Below are 19,855 nucleotides of genomic sequence, written 5' to 3' on the forward strand. Positions count from 1 at the left end.
CTGCCCATGTGTAGGGAGGGGTTGGTTGAGCTGCTCACCCCAGGGCAGGGACAGGGGCTTACGCTTCTCCACTGGGGTGGATGCCTCATGCTCAGGACATCACTGCAGCAGAGGACATCAGAACTGGCAGACTCTCTGTGGTTGCTTCCAAGCCTCTGTTCATCTACCTTTGCAATGATATCTGCACTACAACATGTATGTCCCTACACGACTCCCTCCACTGCCTACCCCCCTCTTTCCTTTGACATGCAGAGAACTGTGGTACCAATGACTAAACTTTGATTCTTGGGCATTCTTCAGAAGGTCCTTCAGCATTTAGCTGTTGAAAACCCCTCTTATACTACAATTCACACCATCAGAGCATTGCACAGGCATTGAACTGTTTGTCTTCTCAACACAAATCTGAACAGTTTTATCATCCTACTTACATAAGGTGGGAAACTGAGGCAGGGAATGATTTGCCAGTGCCAGGCAGCAAATGAATGGTGACACTTGCCATAGCAGAGGAGACTTCCTGCCTTCTCCTAATACCACCATCATTTCTTTAGACTGGACTGGGTGTGGAAGAGCTGAATCTCATCTTTTCACTGATTCTGTTTTAATCAGCAGAATGAGCAGAGATTTTACCCAGCAAACGCAGCACAGAGCTGGAATGACATTTGTCCAAAGTGGCAGCCCCTTACACACCAGGTTGTGTAGGGTGGGCAGTTAGCAGAACATCCATCGGGTGCTGAGCATGGGATCAGAGTGGGGAGGCCGGAAGGATGGGGAGGGGGATAAGGGGGCCACTTACATGGTAATGTTTCTGCACGGTTCTTTTGGATCATTATGCAGAGCTGTAGCACCAGTTGAGGGGCGCTCTCGAGGAAAGTTTCCAGGAGGCGCAACATATTTACGTCTGCATATTCGTACATCATAGCCCAGTAGAAACGCCGCTGGTGTTCCTTCCGCCTTTGGCTCTGGATCCCCAGGTACATAGTTCGGATATACCTGCAGGAAACAGGAGGAAAAGCTAAGTGTGAGACTTTGGCATGCATCAATGCCTCAGGAGGATGGGGCTGTGGGGGGTTGTTTGAGTGAGAGAGGTTGTCTGGGGGAAAGGGAATCTGTGGTAGAACCAGGGGTCAATGCAGTTCTAACACTATCTCCTGCAAGATCCAAGGACCACTTTTGTACTGCAAGACTGGGAAACCTCTGACTTGTACCACCCAATTGTGGGGGTAGGAAGTGCTCACAAAACACTTGCATAAGAAAACAACTCACGCACTTTCTACCAAGATGAAAAGAGGAGAAGCTGCTTGACAAATACAGAATCACAGAACCACAGAATCATTAGGGTCAGAAGGGACCTCTGGAGATCATCTAGTCCAACCCCGCTGCCAAGGTAGAGCCACCTAAAGAACATTACACAGGAACACATCCAGGTAGGGTCTAAATGTCTGAGAGAGGGAGACTCCACAAACTCCCTGGGCAGTCTGCTCATGGTTCTGCCACCCCGAACATAAAGTTCTTCCTCATGTTGAGGTGAAACTCCTTGTGTTTTTGTTTATGGCCATTGCTCCTCATCCTGTCGCTGAGCACCACTGAAAAGTGTCTGGCACCATCCTCAAATGGGACACCACCTTCACCTTCAGTATACATGTGACCCACAACTGCACAAGGCTATAGCTTGTCACTGGTCAGCCATTGTGATTTTGGGCAGTGCTAGGCAAGAAGGAGATGTCTCATGCATGGACAAACATTGCTCTATCGTTGCCTCTGTTTCTATATCAGATGTGCAAAGAGACCTGCAAACCTCACTCTGGGGATGCAACATCGGAACATGTGGCCAGCCTTTGTGAATGGAGCTGATCAAGTCAGGGTAGCACAGGGTACCCAGATATCACATAATCATAGAATCATATCTCACAGGACTCCTGGCATTTAAGAAATGAAGCATCTCCTAACATGATCCTTTCTAATGTGCACTGATATTAATGGTCTAATGTTGGATCTTATTCCTTCTCATCCTGAATGGTGGCCATAAACTTGTTTGGGATAGGAACTGTTTCACCTAACTCTGACCCTGAAGTTGGTCATCTGAGCTAGTCTGTAGATAGAAATGTCCCCTTCCGGGACTGTTCATCTGTCCCACCTCAGATGCCAGCATGACAGTGGGATGAAGTGCCTTCTGGAGGCTCTGGGAGGGGCTCACAGCACAAACTGGGGGTTTGCCAAAACGATTAGATCATTCCTTGCCACTCAGGGAGCGACTGCACAGCAAGGAAGAGCAGGAGGAAAGGACGTAAGCCTCGGCAGCCTCCGCGTCTCCAAATTACACACAGGGACAGCGAGCCGGGAGAGCAGCAGAGGTAGGTCTGCAAGCCCTGCCCTTTCTCCAGCCCCTTGTCCTTCCTGCCCGTTCGCAGTGCACAAGCACAGAAGATGAAGTATTCCGAACGACACAAGGACACAACAAATGACACAGGAAAGCCACCAGATGGGGCTCGACACTCGAGTAAACGCCACGCCAGTCACAGACGACACTGGTGACACTGGTGTGACACCCCCAGCACAGCCCGAGTCGGGTGGGAATGGTCGCGGACCACTGCTCTTCGATGGACATCAGTGCTCCTCTCACTCCCCAACAGGCACAAAGCCACCGCCTGTACTTGGTGTTTCCATGAAAGACCCTGCTGCAGGATGACACAGGGATCCTGCCTTCCCTTCCTGCATGCAGCTTAGCTGGAAAGGCGATACTGGGGGTGGGAGCTGTAATGGCTCAAGGAAAAAGTCGAGAAAAGGAGCATGCAGCTGGTTTTTATAGCATCAGCAACACAGCGCCACTGAAAACCAAGGTGGTGCTGCACGTAAGGTGCTGGCCATGGGCAACACAGCATCACCTCTGCCAAACTCTTTCCTGGGGATATTCCCCAAATCTGTCCTGCAGTCCTGTGTGGCCTCCCCTTTGCAGGATCTCCCATTCCTGCTAGTACATGAAACCTAAACGCCTCTTCTGAAGGTTAAGCTGCTAATTTATCATCGCCCCAGCCATGGACAAGCAGAATTTATTCATTTTCACCCTGCAGCAGTCTCTTACTGTTTGCACATAGTTACCATGTAAACCCTTCTTTATTCCAGACTAAAAAAAACCCCACCATTTCCTTCAGTCCTTTCTCACAGCTCACATTTTCCAGACCTTTTCTCTTCCGCATTGCTGTCCCCATCACCTGTCTCTAGGTTTTGGTTATTTTTAAGACCATCTTTACCTTTCCAAGCACTCCAGGTTGTCAGAACTGAACTGTAACAATGCCACTGAGTCACTCGAAAAGATCAAGAAGAAACTAACAGAGACACCACATCCTGCAGTGATTCCTCCTTGGTCTCCAGGGATTCACCACCATCCACACAGTTTCAGCATGAACGTTTTTAACTGGCCACAGTGAGAAGATATGCCACCTATTCACGGGGGCAGCATGCACAAAAGGACATTAAAATGTGTTGGATTAAAATCTCACTCAATGGCCAGAGCTATGGCAATGACAGTAACACCAAATTCTCTCAACTGTTAGGCCCACGGACCTTTGCAAAGTCCAATTGCATTTTTTTCCCCCTCCATAGATGGGGAAACTGAGCCATGGAGCACCAAAGAGCTCTCCAAAGTCTTCTGGCATCAGAACCCAGATCTAAACACCACAACATGTGAGTGGAGTTTTGCTCTGCCTGCTGGTGGTCCTCCATCCAGGCCGGACATACTTCCTTGACATCATGAAACCAGCCCTGCTCAATCAGATCTGTGCTGGAAGATCCAGAAGGACATATCTGTCCCTATCCAAATGCCACATGAGACTGTGGCCTTAGGGATCCCTTGGCATAATATTGGCCAGCAAAAGGTCGCAGCCTCACAAATGAACAGTGTGTGAGCAAAAAAGCTCCAAGTACCCTTTGTAGATAAAGGGAAAAAAAATTCTCTTTGTATTCTCTTTTTGGTCCGTACAAAAATATGGGGCTCCCTCTTCAGCATCCCTTCAACCCAAATCTAACAAAGAGAGGAAAAGGAGGACTAAAATCTGCCTTCATCTTTGATTCCAGTTGATTGTGAGGAAGTGCAAGAGTAACTGGGAGAAGCAGTATTTCTACCTGGTAGGCTTTCAACAGGTAATAAACACCGGTCTAATCAATCAATATAAAATTCCACCCAGCTGAAACACTGCTAACTCTTAACCCTATTTCCAAACACCAATGTGCAGTACGGGTGTAAGCAGTTTTATTCCAATATATCTGTTTCTCTGTGCTATTTTATTTACTTTTTTGAGGGCCATTTCCTACCTGTACTAACACTGGTTAAGTGCATGCAAACTCCGAAGAAAAAATGAAATCACCATCATTTCACCTGAAATTTGTTGTTCTTGGTCAAGTTGGTAGCAAACAGGAGTCTATAATTAGACTTTCAGATCCATATTCAGGCCCGATCTTCATCTTTAGCAACACGATGCCTCCTTTTATGTCAGTGAAAGCCATTCACTGCTCTGTGCTTTAGAAAATCAGGTTAATTTATTTATTTAAGAGCTTAATTTTGGATACAGGAGCCTTACTTTCGGCTTTTTATTTTTTGAATGCTGGCTATATTTATATCCGAGTGTGTGTGTGCATGTATTTTTAGTTCTAAGTCTCATCATGGCTTCAAGAGACAGAACTAATTTGGGGTTGGGAGGGGGATTCGGGGTGATTTCCTTTAAATGCACAAAGGGTTGGCTGTCTCTTCCATTCTGGCAGGGCTCCCAGAATTCCTGTTGGTATAATTACCCTCACGCTTATTTACTACGTATGTCGCAGTAGCACACAAACTGCACGGGGCAAAGCCTCTGCTGTTTCTGAGCCAAAGCACGCTTTTAAGGAGCCAAAGCCATCAGCTTTGGAACTGTGGTCAAACAACCCTTGGAGAGAGCCCCAGGATGCCACCAAGATGGAGAACAGGAGATGCTCCTACTGTAAACAAATACCCCAATAGCTTAAGTTCTATGGAAAAAGATGCTTCATGTGGATGACAGAGGCTGTTTGGCTGTCTCAGCAAGGACTGTAACAGAAATGTCCAGGGATAAGATTATGAAGTCAGAGGGTCTGGCTGTATCATAGAATCATAAAGTGGTCTGGGTTGGAAAAGACCTTAAAGATCATCTAGTTCCAACCCCCTGCCATGGGCAGGGACACCTCACACACAAAGCAGACCAAAGACCAGCCTTTGTCCTTGGCCAGCTGGCATGACTTGACCTCCTTGTGGCTATAGCCATGCTAGTTGGCTTTGGCCAAAATTGCCACAGTCTGTGCTGACACTTTAATAGGGTGAACTATCAAAAGACTGTGCCTGTGCCTTGGCACTGTTCAATTTACAGAGGTGGCTTTGAATATCACCAGCAGAAAGGGTAGGAGGATGCCTCAGGCAACAGGCTGGTTTGAAATGAAGAGGATGCTGATGTGTAAGAGGGGTGCAGGAGCACAGGAAGGCATAGAAACACAGGCCCTGGGCTATGTTTTGAGGAAGGAAGAGTCCTGATGGCTTGTCCCACACAACCACAAGTTGACCAAGGTACGGAATCTCAGACTATATCTACAATAGTCAACAAAGGACAGGGGCGTGATTGCTTTTCCTAAGACCAGATGGCCAAGACTGACCACAGAAATGAACCTATGTCATTCTTCAAAACCAGGTAGCTGCCTTCATACTGAGTATTGGGAATGATTCCTGGCCCCTACAGAGTCCTGAACCCTGCCCAGGTCAGGGAGAGTACTAGTAAGCCTTGACCAATCTAGTAGTTATACTAAGTTAAGCATGATGATGAATTTACAATGCCCACAAGCAGGTCTTGAGATCAACCAGTTTGCTAGTATAGGTATATGGAAAGACAGGAGGGAATAGGATTTGCGGTACTCAGTCCAGTCCCAACAATTCCATGTTGGAAAACTCTTCCTGACTGTCATGGTTTGAGCATGTTTTGAGGGTGTTTTTGTTCAAGGTTTTTTCCAGCCAGGTGGAGGAGGGGAGTCCGGGAGGAAGGAGAGACAGGACACCTGACCCAGGCTAGGCAATGAGGTATTCCATACCATAGCACGTGATGCCCAGGATGCATACTGGGAAAGAGAAGGCTGGAGGGGTAGAGCTCTGGAGGAAAAATGGAGGAGGGAGCACATGGTGCTCGGCCGGGCAGGGTGGAGTGAGTTATGGGTCGGTGGCTGGTGGGGTGTTGTATTCTTTTCACTTGCTGTTTGCTGTACCATTATTATTTGTAGTAGTGAATGGCAGTAGGGGTTTTGTGTTATGCCTTAGCAATTAAACCGTTCTTATCTCAATCCGTGGGGGCTACATTCTTTGGATTCTCCTTCCTAACTCTCCGGGAGTTGGGGGACTTGGTTTAAACCACGACACTGAACAACCACAACCAACACTTGTTTTCAGAGAAGCATACCCTGGCTTGACAAATGGGAGAGCATGCTTGAGGAGCCAGAAACAGACCTCTGCGGAAAGGAGGAGCTCTGAAAACTGTCTCTGCTGAGTAGCCTGCAACTTACACCTGCAGCACCTTAGTAGGCTTAGTAGGACTTAGCAAGACCAGGAGGGCAACAGGTCCAGCACCCTTCCTAGCATCTCCTTAACTTCCTCCACTTCTTTCCAGAGAACCCTACTTTACCATGGCACTACAGGATCATGGTTATGTCCTAGGTGTCATGGTAGCAATACACACCATATGGATGGGCACCATCTCCCTCTCCACTCCATGCACCAGCCCTCTCCCTGGTGCTCACAAGAGGGGTGGGATGAGGCATGTTATTCATCTGAAGGCTCACCCTCCTGCTGCCTCCTCTGCCTGCATTCCTGCTCACTCCTGCAAGGGGCCATTATCCTCATGCATCCTAGGGTGTTTACAGCCCACTCCTTGTAAGGGAGGAAATGAGGACATGTGTGACTGCTCGGCTGGAAGGCTTGCAGCGGAGGCTGCCTGAAGGTACCCTTAAAATGAGGTTATGTAAGGCCAGATCTCAGCTGGAGCGAGCTGGCATCCACAGGGCTCTCGCCGTTTACACCAGCTGCGGCTTTGGCCCGCTTTTTTAATTCTAATGAATTATTTTCATCCTAGCAGATATAAAAGGAACACAAGATGCAGCGCCCGAGCAACAGGGGAGCACGAAAGTAAAATGCTGTCGGTTAAAAGGAATCAAAATCAAACTTCAGAGTTGCCATCACAATGAATGTGCTCAATATCAACATTTGTTAGGGAATTTTTTTTCTCTGTTATAATGTTTCAAGTTAGCAATAAGGATTCACAGATGGATGATTATTGTTCCTAGTTCGAGTATCAAAGTAGCATCTATGGGCCCCCATACAGGTGTTGATACAACACAGCTTTGCCTGGCTGCTTCTACAGCACCAAATTCCTCCAGAACAAATGGCTGCATCAAGATCACCTCTAGGGAATGGTTCCTGGCATGGGCTCATCCTTGAAGGGTGTGCAGGACATATTGACACCTCTGCTAGTTGTGTTGGGCCAAACTCATGCTGGAAACCACTGCTAAACCGGGAAAGATCACTTGCTATCTCCAAAACAAGAAAGAGCACCTTAATTCTTCTCACAGGACTAAGCAAGCAATGTACCCTTCCTTTAATCTAGCAGCCTCAGAGGTCATCCCAACAACATCTGATTAAACCTCTCATCATTTTGATGGCCTTCATCAGGGCCCTGATTTTCAGTACTGGGATTCTCAGAGCTTTCTGAATGCTTTTGGCATTTCTTCATATGGTTTATACCTAAGAATGAATAAAATGCAATAAAAAGTGAGTTCATCAAGTGTTTCAGTTCTTTTCCCTTGCAGTTTCTACCCTCTTCTGTCTGATAAATATGTTTCAGTGTAAAACTACCCCTTATCTAGTTAATTGCTTCTATTGGCTCCTATTAAACCATTAATAATCTCTATTCCATGCCTTGTCTTGCTTATTGGAGGATAATGTTGCTGAACACAAAACAAGCTTACTCCGTGCCTTAGAGACACTTATAAAGCTTAAATACATGGCATGACATCATCCATGAGTTGTGTAAACCAGTAGGTCACAGAGGACACTGTCCTCCTTTGGACACAGTTTATTGTCATCTCGCTGCTGAACCTGGAACGCCAACATGAGACTTCTTCCACCTCCTCACTTATCACAACATCACTATGATTCAGCGTCAGGTTTAGGAGCCACTTGCAGCAAGATTACACAAAGTGATTTCATCAAGGTGAGAAAACTGGATTAGTTGGCCTATATTAACATTTTTGAGTCAAATGGTACCACAGTTTACTGCATCAATCTTTTTTCATATTTCCTAGTATTCACATGTTCCTGTTGGATCATTATTCCCTTATCCTGCTTGAAAACTCCTCTGTGACTGAGTGAGATTCTCAAAAGCAAAGATGTGTTCCCTTTAGAGCCCAAAGATCAAGCCAAACTTTCTGAATACCACTAATTCATAAACATGATGGCCATCACTTCAGGGAAAACACTGGTCTTTATGGAATCCAAACCCCTATTCTTTAAATGCATGTATTTGAGAGGGGATGATACTTGAACATCCATTTATATTAGAAAGTTTTGCTTTTGCAAAATACTATTTGCAAATGAAGTACGTGCTAGAAAGAATGATAGTACCAGTCTTCTGCTGCACAGGAGAAACTAATGATTTTCTATTCTAAGCCAGTGTAAAGCTATTTTAAAGCACAGATGGCTTTACTATACACCAGCCATGAAAGAGGCATCTGATTTATAAAACATACGTTGGGGAGGATCATATCATAGAGTGACAGCATAAGTTAGGTTGGAAGGAATCTCTAGAGGTCTATGGACCAAGCCTCCCCTCCACGTGGAGATAACTCTGAAGTCAGAGAAGGATGGTCATGACCTTATGCAGCTGAGTTTGAAAACCTCCAAGAATGGACACTCCATAACTTCTCTGGGCAACCTATGCCAGCACTTAGCCATAATCATTGCAGCAATAATTTCCAGCCCCAAATCATTTTCACTATTTAAAGAAAGTCTGCAAATCAACTCCTCCTTGAAAAGAGTTGATTCCATCAAATAGTTGGAGACAATACAATCATAATACTGTAGGATTTTTAGGATCTGATTCCTGCAGCTTTGATATCTGCAGGCTGATTTAACTTGTTGCTGATAATTCAGGGGCTCTGATACACAAACCAGGGAGCTGTGATTGATAATTTCTGAGTAAAGTTCCCAGCTCCTCTGAAATGATCCCTCTGGTTGCAATGCCATCTGAATGGAACATATACATATATCACCTCCTTTGAGGCATTGTTCATAGTCTGTGTTCAACTCCCTTTTACTGATGGTTTAAGCACATATTTGGGACTGCAAGACCACATGGCAGAGCTGCAGGTGTGCATTTCATCTTGCCAACAGATATCAGGGTCATCACCTCCAGCAGATGCATGGGGCAGAAAACTGGGGCAAGGGCATCACTGTAGTTAAAGCTCTGGAGACAAAAACTGTGTGAGCTCAGTCTGGAGGATGTTTCTGGGATTCATCTCTGTGACTATTCTCCTTTCCTAGCTGCAGAGTAGTTTCCTCTGACTCACAGACTGAAAGATCACAACCAGAAGATGAGAAACAAATCATAAGAAAGTGCTAGCCCACATTCTGGCACTAATTTGTCAAACTTCCCCAGATCCGGCTGTTACTGAAATACCCATGCTTAGCCAGAGCCTGGCCAGCATTTCTTTATTTGCAAAAGCAGCCATGAATGTGTTATTGGCATGTTCATTATAACCCTAGTTTTGGAAGCATGTTTGCCCATGCAGCCTCTCCTTGCCACATCACCATGGGCTGTGTGGCTTCCATGGACATCCAGGTTGCAGAATCCCTATTTCCAGATCTTTACTCACTAAATCGGTACAGAAGCTACTATAGTTTTGAGCCAGGCTCATCGGAATTATGTTTATGTGTTTACTTGTCAATTACTTTGTGAGATGTAGAGACCTAAAACAGAAAAGAAAAACCCAAAGACCTCTTCAGCACCAGGGTACGAATGCCTGTTTTTGATTTTAATGTGGGAAGCATTCTGTGCTGTACAAAGGAGCAGGCAGTGTAGCAGGGGCTGCTGCAGAGGGTATCAAAGTGATGGGTGCAGCAGAGACATATCACAACATCTATCACACGGTTTCACGTCCGAGCACTGAGGCAGATGCTCTTTTTTATCACAGATTCTCCCCTCCCAAAATTAGTTCTGAATACTTAAGCCCCACTCCCTCTCTTATTTTGCACATACTTATTTACTTAAAGTATACTCCAACACCTAGTGCTATCGCCTCCGGCAAAGCCTTCTGTTTTAAATCAAAGCTGTTAAATAGCTTTACACAGAAAGAAGGAAGTTGAATTCAGACTGAATTTTTGCTTGAAGTGTGTTTGAACTAACAGGGTTTAATGTCAGGGCCCTCCATTTGGAAAGGAAACTGGTACTAGGCCTAAGGGAAAAGATGCAGCCAAAGCCCTTGAAAGTAAGTGGGGTCTTTCAATTGACTTGGCTCCAACCAAGTTTCTGGGCAAATTCAGAGAAATGCCTGAGGGCTCCCAAAATCCAAGGCATGATGCTACATGGACACATGGGAATAGTCACCTTGCCCTTTCTATAGGATGGGCAACATTACAGAGCTTAACCCTGATGGTCTTGAGAAGTGATCTGGCATCACTTGGACTCAACAGAGACACAGGATATCGCAGGAGAGGAGAAGTTTGCATTGCTCTGGGAGGCCAGTCAAAGACAATGCCACATCTTCATTTCCTCATAGCTCTCTGCAAGCCTCCAAGATGCCTCAGTGGAAGATGCTGAGCAGCAAAGGGGAAAGCCATGCAATTTACTAGCAGTGAATCCCTTGTAAATGAAGACATAACAGGGTGGGTTTCTCTTCTAACAGTTTTCCACTTCCTGAGCAATTTAACAAACCAGTTTGGCCCAAAGATGGGAACAGAGACTGCAGCTTGCTTGGGGTCTAAGCCCTCAAAAACTTGTAAGAACCCCAGAGCCAAAGAGGAACACAACTGGGAGTTTGACCACTCACTCAGAGGGAAACATTTCCTACTCTGGCTGCTGAGGAAATGAGGGGGTCACGTCTCCCACTGGGAGATCAGGGAGCTGATACAGGAACGGATTTGGATTCTAGGATATTAATAACTGAATTTACAGTATTTACTTTCTCCATGGCCCTCAAGGTCACTGATGCTGAATCAGGACCTGAGATGACGAGACAAGACTTTTCCATGCAGCAAAGTCTCTCCTAACCCCCATGGACAGTGTCTTTGCATTGCTGAGGAGGTGGATGTTTAACAGCATGCCAAGAAAACACCATCCAATGGAAGTTCAGGGGGAGAGGACTCTGCTTAGGAAAAGGAGAGCTAATTCTTGAGGACACGGCAAAGCTGACAAAAAGCCCCTGCCTGCTGCAGAGCTGCCAGGGTCAGAGCTGTAGGCTTGCTGCTGGCTGCAGCATGCTCTCCCTGCTGCTTGCATCCCCTTCCTGGCACACATGGCTGCAGACCAAAGCATTAGGGCTCCCTAGGGCCAGCAAACCCTCTGGGCACCGCTCAGCATCGATCAGGAACGCTAGGGTCCACCCCAGCCTTGCAAGACACCATCAGGAACCTGGGACTACACATTAAGCAGCACGTCCCCATCTCATCTGTGCCACAGGGGTCAAAGGCATCCCTGGAGCAAGGGTCCCGATGTGGTGGCTTTGCACGAGGGTTAAGACTGTTGCCTTCATTTTGCCATCCATTTGAGAAGAAGGAGCTAAAAATTGGGTGAGCGCCTGTGAAATCCTGGAAGAGCGGCCTCAGATCCCGGCTATTTTTAGTTTCACAGAAGCTGTGCATACATTAGCAAGGGCCTGCCTTCCTCTCCGGGTGCACACGGCTCTGAGAAATCTCATGGCATCCTCCCAGCCTGCCACAAAAGAGTTTAACCCTTGTCATCTCATCACAGTCAGCTGCATCCAGCTGCACCTTGATGGGGACCAGAAAAGGGGTAGAAAGGTTTTCATGGCCGTTTTGGCTCTAGACAGATGGAGGAAGAATTGAGAGGGGTCTTTGAGCCACAGTTCTTACATCATTATATCTGGTGGGAGGGATCTTTGGTAACCTGTTGGAGACTGGAAGGAAACTCCAGCACAGAAATGGCTTCTGACTCACATCACCATCAGCTCTTGCTGGGAAACAGCCATGCTACAGGCTGAGAAGGGCAGGGAGGAGTTCAGGGTGTTTGCAGCACCAAAGAGCTAATGCCTCAACTCCAATGACCTTTTGTGATGGCTGAGATGGATTCAATTCAATTCAATTCAAATCCATCCACTGGTTCACCACCAGTGCACCCACCATGAGATGCTTAATCCAAACCTGCCATCTTTTAGCCATGCAATCTCCTGGGAAACAAGACCTCACCACCACACAGGCTCCTCAGGTGCTTGGTGTCACATCTCCTTCTTCCCACTTGCTGTTGTTTCCCTTGTCCAGACACATCACCCAAGGAAAGCCATATTTTAGACCCATAAAGTGCCCATAATGGGGATCAAGCCAGGAATAGGCCACGAGATGACAAGCTCACTGAAATGCACAATGTCTTTCAATACACTATTAACGGAAAATAATTGCAAAGTTTATTTCTACGTTTCTTCCTCCAGGAAAGGATGGAAAGCAACGCCTGCATGAGGTGCATGCAGACGACCTCCGCACTTCACACCCACAGTGCGTGTCAGCTCCGCTGCCCATGCACTTTAACATTTTCCAGCTCTTTAATATTTATTAACTCTGCTGCTTTGTATTACTCATCGGCTATTCCTGGCCAGAGGAAATGTACTGGCGGGTTCCGAAGCGTGTATGTACTCTGCTCTTTAAGGGGGCTATAAGTACAGCAGCAGTCTTGCAAACGCGCACACACACTGCACTGCATTTGGGCGTCACAGTCTCCTGGGGCTTTGGAGGTATTTGGTACAAGAGAATCCAACCCCCACCCAGTGGCTTTTCAAAGGCCACAAGGATGCAGTAAGCCATCAGGAGAGGAGATACAGCACTTTGGGAAGGTATAGGAGCCCTGAGCTCAGCACATTTGTGCTGATCCCTGCAGAAACACCCCTTTCCCCCTCAGCACGCTTAGGAAGCTCACATGAGTATCCTTCTGTGCTTTACTTGCAGTTATTTTACAAGTCTCCTCCCAGCCCTGTGATTAACCACGAGCCTGCCAGCAGCTTTGCCTACTTAGAGCATTTATTCCAGGTGCTGGGAGCTCTGGGGATCCCACTAAGGATATAATATAATGAGGCAAGTCAAACTACACAGGAGCCTATGGGTGGCTGCATTTGCAGCTGTTTCATTTAATAGGTACCTCCTAATTAAGACTCATTCTATATAACATGACAAGAGGACTACTTTCTAGTGGTCATGTTCAGAAGAAAGAGCCCAAGTACAGTATTCACCAGTATTACAGTAATTTTTCCTCTTCTTCTACTAATTTGAAAGGAGCTTTCTGCTTGGAGCTTCATAAAAGTGAAGCCACCTGACCATGTCCTCACTCCCACCACCCTTCAGGTACAGCTGAATCCTTTCATGCTGTCTAACTTCACCCAAGTGTCACAAATGTGGTCACAGGAGCTTTCTATCAGTGAACAGAATCTGGGCTGTGAGATATAGGATCCTGCAGCCCAGCCTGAGAGTTGGATGCTCATGCACAGTTAGGTGCAGAAATGGAGGCAGAAAGTGACTTTTCCCAAGCTAATGAGGGAAATCAGTGTAAGGGTTGGTGGGGTTTTAATTTAGGATAGAATAGAATAGAACAGAGCAGAACAGAATAGAATACAACAGAACTTAAGTCACCTAGTCCAACTGACTCCCAGCTGGATGGGTTCCTTGTCTCCTTAAGGAAGTGCAAGGTGCATGCCTAATGCAAAAGAAAAGCAAGCCTTTCATTTTCACACACGTCCTTTTGACCTCCTGCTTCTCAAAATGCTTCCCCAGCCCAACTGAATGCCTTTTGCATGCCTGATATAGCCAACGCAGCTGCCCTGCACTGCACGGAGGATGTTTGCATTAACATTGACTATCGTAAATGCTTAGACGAGATATATCCCAGAAGCACCAATAAATTGCTGAATGCATTGATCTAGACGTGACTCAGGAGTCACCACTGAATAATCTCTACAGGCACCTTCCTCTGGCTGGGCCTGGGCAGAGTTTCTGCTCTCATCAGGAAAGCAGTAGAGGTCTCTTCCATCTTGCACTTCTCTAGGGGAAGGCCAGCTTGAACACCACGTGGGGGCTATTGATTTCTGTAATGAATGAATGGATTTTCCCTCCTGTGCTCACACTCCCCATTCCTCCTGTGGAATAATTCAGCACTTCTGTCATTTACTGCCCAAATGCCTCTCTGAAGTTCAAACATGCAACCTCTCCCAATGGCATTGTGCACTGCCTCCAAAGCCCTGGTCTGTCTCCTCTGCTTTCCCTGCCTTCTCTGATCTCGCACAGCATTACCTCCTGAAGGGGAAATTTAACTTTGTGCAGTGAGGCAAGGATCCCAGACAACTGGGAACATGGAAATTTTCCTCCCAGGGAGAGAGGCATGTGGCCAGTGGTTGTGTAAGTTCAGGCTGTGTGTCATGCTGCAGAATTGACTGGGAAAGGTGATGCGGCTGCCTGTTGGGATCAGCCTGGAAGAGATACCTGCACTCCGGGGATCTGCTCTCAAATAGGAGCAGAGCAGAGGTCATGGTCATTGAGAAGCTGGAGGAAATATAGCTGGGGATTCTGCAGTTATGGGTTGAAGCAAAAGCTGTGGTCAGCTGAGAGGCAAAGGGAGGTATTCTTGTGGCTACAAGATGTCTCACTTCTAGCCCAAAATGTCCTTTTTCCCTGCCTGCATTGGAACCACCTCCCAGCATCTCCATAGCCTATCTGAAGTGCAACAGCTGGTCTCCTGCTTTTGAGACCCTGCTCTTCCCATTGCCCCATGTTCCAGTGACCTGTTCTCCCTGCAGCCTGCTGCCCTGCGGCTGTTGGCCACAGCCTAGGGGAATTGCTCTACAGTGGAGGGATGTGCCAGCTACCTGTGCACATGTTCAAAAGAGCCCTTTTGCAGGCACAGTGCCCAGATGCTGCCTGACTCTGTTAGTCCTCCTGCCCCTACAAGTCCTCCCTCGCCCTTCACAGGAGTCAAGACCTCAAACATCATGGGACACAGCGTATGTCACCTCCTGCATTTGCAGAGAAGATGTTGGAGAGATCTGCTATCAGCAACCAGTTGAACAAGCTCTGAATTATGTCCTGCCCATAAACCTGAGATCGCAGAGCTCATCTTCCTACCTGCCACCTTTGGGAGCTGGGATTTAACATAACCCCGCCATTACAAACTCAGTCTTACTCAAGTTGCCCTTTCCCTCCAAAGCTAAGCTGGGACTGGTTAAAAAATTGCAGCTACCCCCAAACATCACATCCCAGAGAGTAAATCCCTCAAATCCCAGTCTAAACTTCAGGTATAAGTCCTCTAATCAGGTAAGCTACAGCAGGAAGACACAGAAGGGCCCACCCAACACCAATGACACCATCTAGGCCACCAAGAGTTATAATTTCCTCTTCCATCTCCCTGTGCTGCCAACACACCATCCCACACACTGGTCCAGACCTCAACACCCAACTAGGAACGGTCCCTGTGCCCTCTCCTGCCACCCAGGGGAGTGCTCAGGTGGGCTCAGAACCTTCCTGTTGGTTCAAACCCCTTCCTGTGGGCTCAGATCTCTTCTTTGTTAGACATGAGGGATGGGCCAGCAAACAGAACAGGCAAACCCATTAATTACCCTGAGCCATCTGAAGAGACAAGCTCTTAGATTCCTGTGTTGGGGCTGCTGTGCAGGATATGTAACACTTAAACATCTCCCAGTTCACAACAGCATGTCAGGAAGAAGCCCGTCTGCTGGCTTGGAGGCTGGACTGAAGAGGATAATACCAAGACTCAATTCCCTGCAGTCGGAAACGCTTCCTCCACCGCACAGGGTGGCCGGGTGCCAGCGGGCTCGGTTATGAACATGGTTCCATGTGGACACCCTGTTGGAAAGAGGATGCTGCCGGCTTGAGTCATCTCCAGGCTATGGAGAGAACTAAGCCTCCACCTTCTACCCCCTGCCTGCATGCCCTGCCTCTTGAGGTGACAGCTAAAACTGGGACACCAATCCTATGCCTTTTAAGGAAGCTTTGTGAATGAATCCCGTTTCCCTTGCTTTTCTCACACAAACTTTTTCTCTGGGCTGCAAGGAACATTTTGTGTCAAATGTTTTCCCCTTCTGACACCCCCAAGCCTCTGGGGTAGCCCCAGGTTCAGTAGCTGTTTGCTTCAGCTGTTTGCAGCTTTTTGTTGATGCTCAAATTCATGTGTCCAAAAATATTTTCTGGAGCCACAGAAGTAGGCACAAATCTTCTTGAATGGGATTTTCTTTCCTACTTCAGCTGTCCGAAAGTGGAAAAGCTAATTTAAACCGATTGTTGCCATCCCATCTTCTATCAGTGGAGAGTGAGAAAGATATTTCCAGAAAGCCATTCATCCCATCACAAGATAAGTGTCTACAACACCTCCCACAGATTTCCTGTCTCCTCCCCTTGACTACAGAAGGGTCCAGACAAGTAGCTGAGATCTGATGGCTGATACCAGATGTCTCCCATCTCCTTGGCATCACTTTCCTGTCAGATGCCTCTCACCTCCTTGACATGATTTTGGTATGCCATTTTGAGGACTTCCTTGCACTGGATGCATACACTTCCCCATGGAAAAGGTCTGGGGGACATGGAGACTGCGGCAGTGCCAGAGACCATGCTAACAGGTAGGTAAGGATTTTTCCTGTGGGAAGTAAAGTTCACACTTAAACTGAATGTATTCCCATCTGACAGCTGGAGTAGGAGCTCTCAGAACTGGCTGGGATATTTTTGTTCCAGCCATCTCTTCAGTTGGCCTTCTTTTTCTTTGCAGAGCAGATACACAGCCCTCAGAAGATGACACATGCCATGAATAGCTCTTATCTAGAATAGACCCTGTCCCATAGCCTCCACATTCTTCCCCATGCAGAGGAGTAGTCTTGCCATCCAGTGAAAGTCCCCATAAAGGACAATCCTGTGCATAATCAGAATCACAGGACAGTTTGTGTTAGAAGGAACCTTAAAGCTCACCCAGCTCCAACCTCTGCCACAGGCAGGGACACCTTCCACTAGACCAGGTTGCTCCAACCCGTCCAACCTGGCCTTGAACACTGTCAGGGATGGGGCAGCCACAGCTTCTCTGGGCACCCTGTGCCAAGGGACTCAGCACCCTCACAGGGAACAACTTCTGCCTAAAAGCTCATCTCAGTCTACTCTTCTTCATAATTCTCCAGCTGGATTCTCCAAGGCATCCCTGAAGAAGCTGGAGACCAGAGGCAAAACTCATAGGTATGTGGAACTGTTTCAGAGGGTATCAAAGATATCCACAGACTACTGGCAAGTAGGTTACATGGGGTGTAGAAGACCTATACCTTTCCAGACCCATAGCTGGGGGGGCACTGGGACACCCATAGCACCTTGAATGGTGCTGGGTGCCTTGTTTGGACAACTGAATGGAGCTCCTGGGTCTCAGCCCAGGAGAATCTTTATGACAACAAACCACGCAGGCTAACTTCACCCTGCCACAGACAAGAAAGCAGGCTCTCCTCCTCCACATGCTATTAGTTCCTTTATCTACACATTGCCTGTGGGGAACCACCCAGTTTATTCGCCTCACGCCTGGAGATCTTGCCCTTCCCTGGCCCTGCTGCCCATTGCATGCAGCAGCTGTAAGAATCCCTTGCTGTGAGACTGACAGCATAGTCTTCACGTCCCTTCAAGCCACAACTACTGAGACCCTCTGTCCTTGCAACCTCCAGGGCTGCTAGTCCTCCTGTCACCAGCTATGCCCTTTGACAAAGATGTCCTGTTCAGTGCTTAGAAAAGAGAAGCAGCATATAAGGGAGGTTTGGGAGATCGCTCCGTAGGCTTGTCGGCAGCAGGGTGGTATATGGGCAGAATACACCTCTGCGAACAGCTTTGTTTATTAAAGCAGTAAACAGGGAAGGTTGGGAAATATGAAGGAGCAGGATGGTAGAGCCAAGACACTGTACACAAAGCCTTTGCTCCAGTATTGGATCAGCAATATGAGTAAGTGCAATCCCTCTCATTTTTTTTTCCTTAGGACTAGTGATCAGTTCTGTAGAAAGCCAAATGTTTTAGTTATTGATCTATTAGTTATAAATCTATTAGTTATTCACAGCAGATTATTCAATGCTTACAGGCCATCAACGCTACATTAAAGTTATTCATAAATAAATCCTGTTTTCCTCTCCAATTCAGCCAACCCTTCTGACCACTATTCTGGACATGCTTTATTTTAGCAAAGGGTAAAGTAACTTGTCCCTGACTACAACGGAGGGTTGAGAGACCTGGACAAAGAACGCAGGAGTCCTGGCTCCCAGGTATCACTCTTATTTGTATTACAGCAATGTTAAAAGGCTTCTGCTGAGATCAGAGTTTGACTGTACTGAATCTGGTGCATACACGCAGTAAGAGACAGTTCTTGCCCTAAAGGATTTACAATCCAAACTGACGTGGACAGAAACACAGCAAAGGAAAGGATGTGTTATTAACAGCAGGGGACCAAGGCCTTGAGAGATGCAATAAATTGCCTGCGGTCACAGAGGGAGCTTGTGGAAGAGCCAAAACCTGACCCCTGATTTCCCACGGCACTGTCTTATCTCTCAGCCATCAGGAAGGTACATGCCAGGTATCTGGGTGAGTCAGGAACTGCTGACAGTTCAGGTGAGGCCAGACCCCATCAAAAAGCACAGCACAGCACAAAAGCATTCTTACCCCTGACCCATACTTACTTACACGTGACTGGGAGGAGAAAAGCTGCCTTCAACACCACTACCCCTGGTGCCATTGTCATTGCCTGTCAGCTGTCTTTGGTTCACACAGTTGGGTCCCCTCCAAGCCTTGTTAAAGGGGTCAGGTCTGAGGCTGATAAACCACTCCAGGGAGTTCTCAGACTGGCAAGAAAGCAAAGTGAAACTGAAATCATGTTTCCTTAGGAGAAAACCTGACTGAAAAGGTAGGTTTCAGGGGACACCTGGCTGAGAGAGTGATCCTCAGCAAGTGTGCTATGTTGGACACAACACCGTGCTAAGACTCCAGTGAGACTTGTCAATCATTTCTGAGTCTTGTCAGGACATCTTATAGCATGATGAGATTATCCCACCTGTCTGTGTATGCATGCCCTACAACGCTCCACGTCTACCGGTATGTGAGAAAGCACACAAACACAAATTTTACTCTGTTTACTTAAGCAGAGGCTGGTAGTGCTTTATGGAGATTTGGCCTTTGACATCAATCCGTTTTCCATTAGCCTACCAAAGCTCCTTGATTCTCAGGGCTGGATTTGAACCATAGCAGGGATGCAAAGGAGATTTATACTACGCAGTGTTAACTCCTAAATCCAAAGAATTTGAAAACAGGAATAGAAGTATTTGATTTCAGCTGATAAACACCAATAAATTTAGGTCATATCCAGTTCTGGGTTTCATTTAGCTATTTGTTGTCAATTTTAACCTCTCCAGCTGTTCAGAAGTTGTAATGGTCTTATCTGCTGGGAAAAAAGAGACACTGAGGAAGCACAGTGGGGTTGAGGTTTGGACTCTTCCGAGTGACAAACACCAATAAAAATGGCAGTCAAGAAATAAAATAGTGGGTTTAGCAGTTAAGGCTGTGTTTTAACAAAAATAAATGTCAAGTCCTATT

At 46.9% G+C, this 19,855-nt stretch overlaps 1 protein-coding gene across 1 annotated transcript in view; it reads right to left on the reverse strand.

Annotated features, from left to right (window-relative positions):
* The window catches only part of XKR6 (XK related 6), a 172,957-nt gene that overhangs the window by 18,622 nt on the left and 134,480 nt on the right, over window positions 1–19,855 (reverse strand). Inside the window, exon 2 of the mRNA XM_034061031.1 lies at window positions 794–990. Coding sequence (XP_033916922.1) covers window positions 794–990 — 197 coding nt within the window. The remainder of the gene's footprint in view (window positions 1–793; window positions 991–19,855) is intronic.

Source organism: Melopsittacus undulatus, chromosome 3, assembly GCF_012275295.1.
Source record: "Melopsittacus undulatus isolate bMelUnd1 chromosome 3, bMelUnd1.mat.Z, whole genome shotgun sequence".
Classification (NCBI taxonomy): domain Eukaryota; kingdom Metazoa; phylum Chordata; class Aves; order Psittaciformes; family Psittaculidae; genus Melopsittacus; species Melopsittacus undulatus.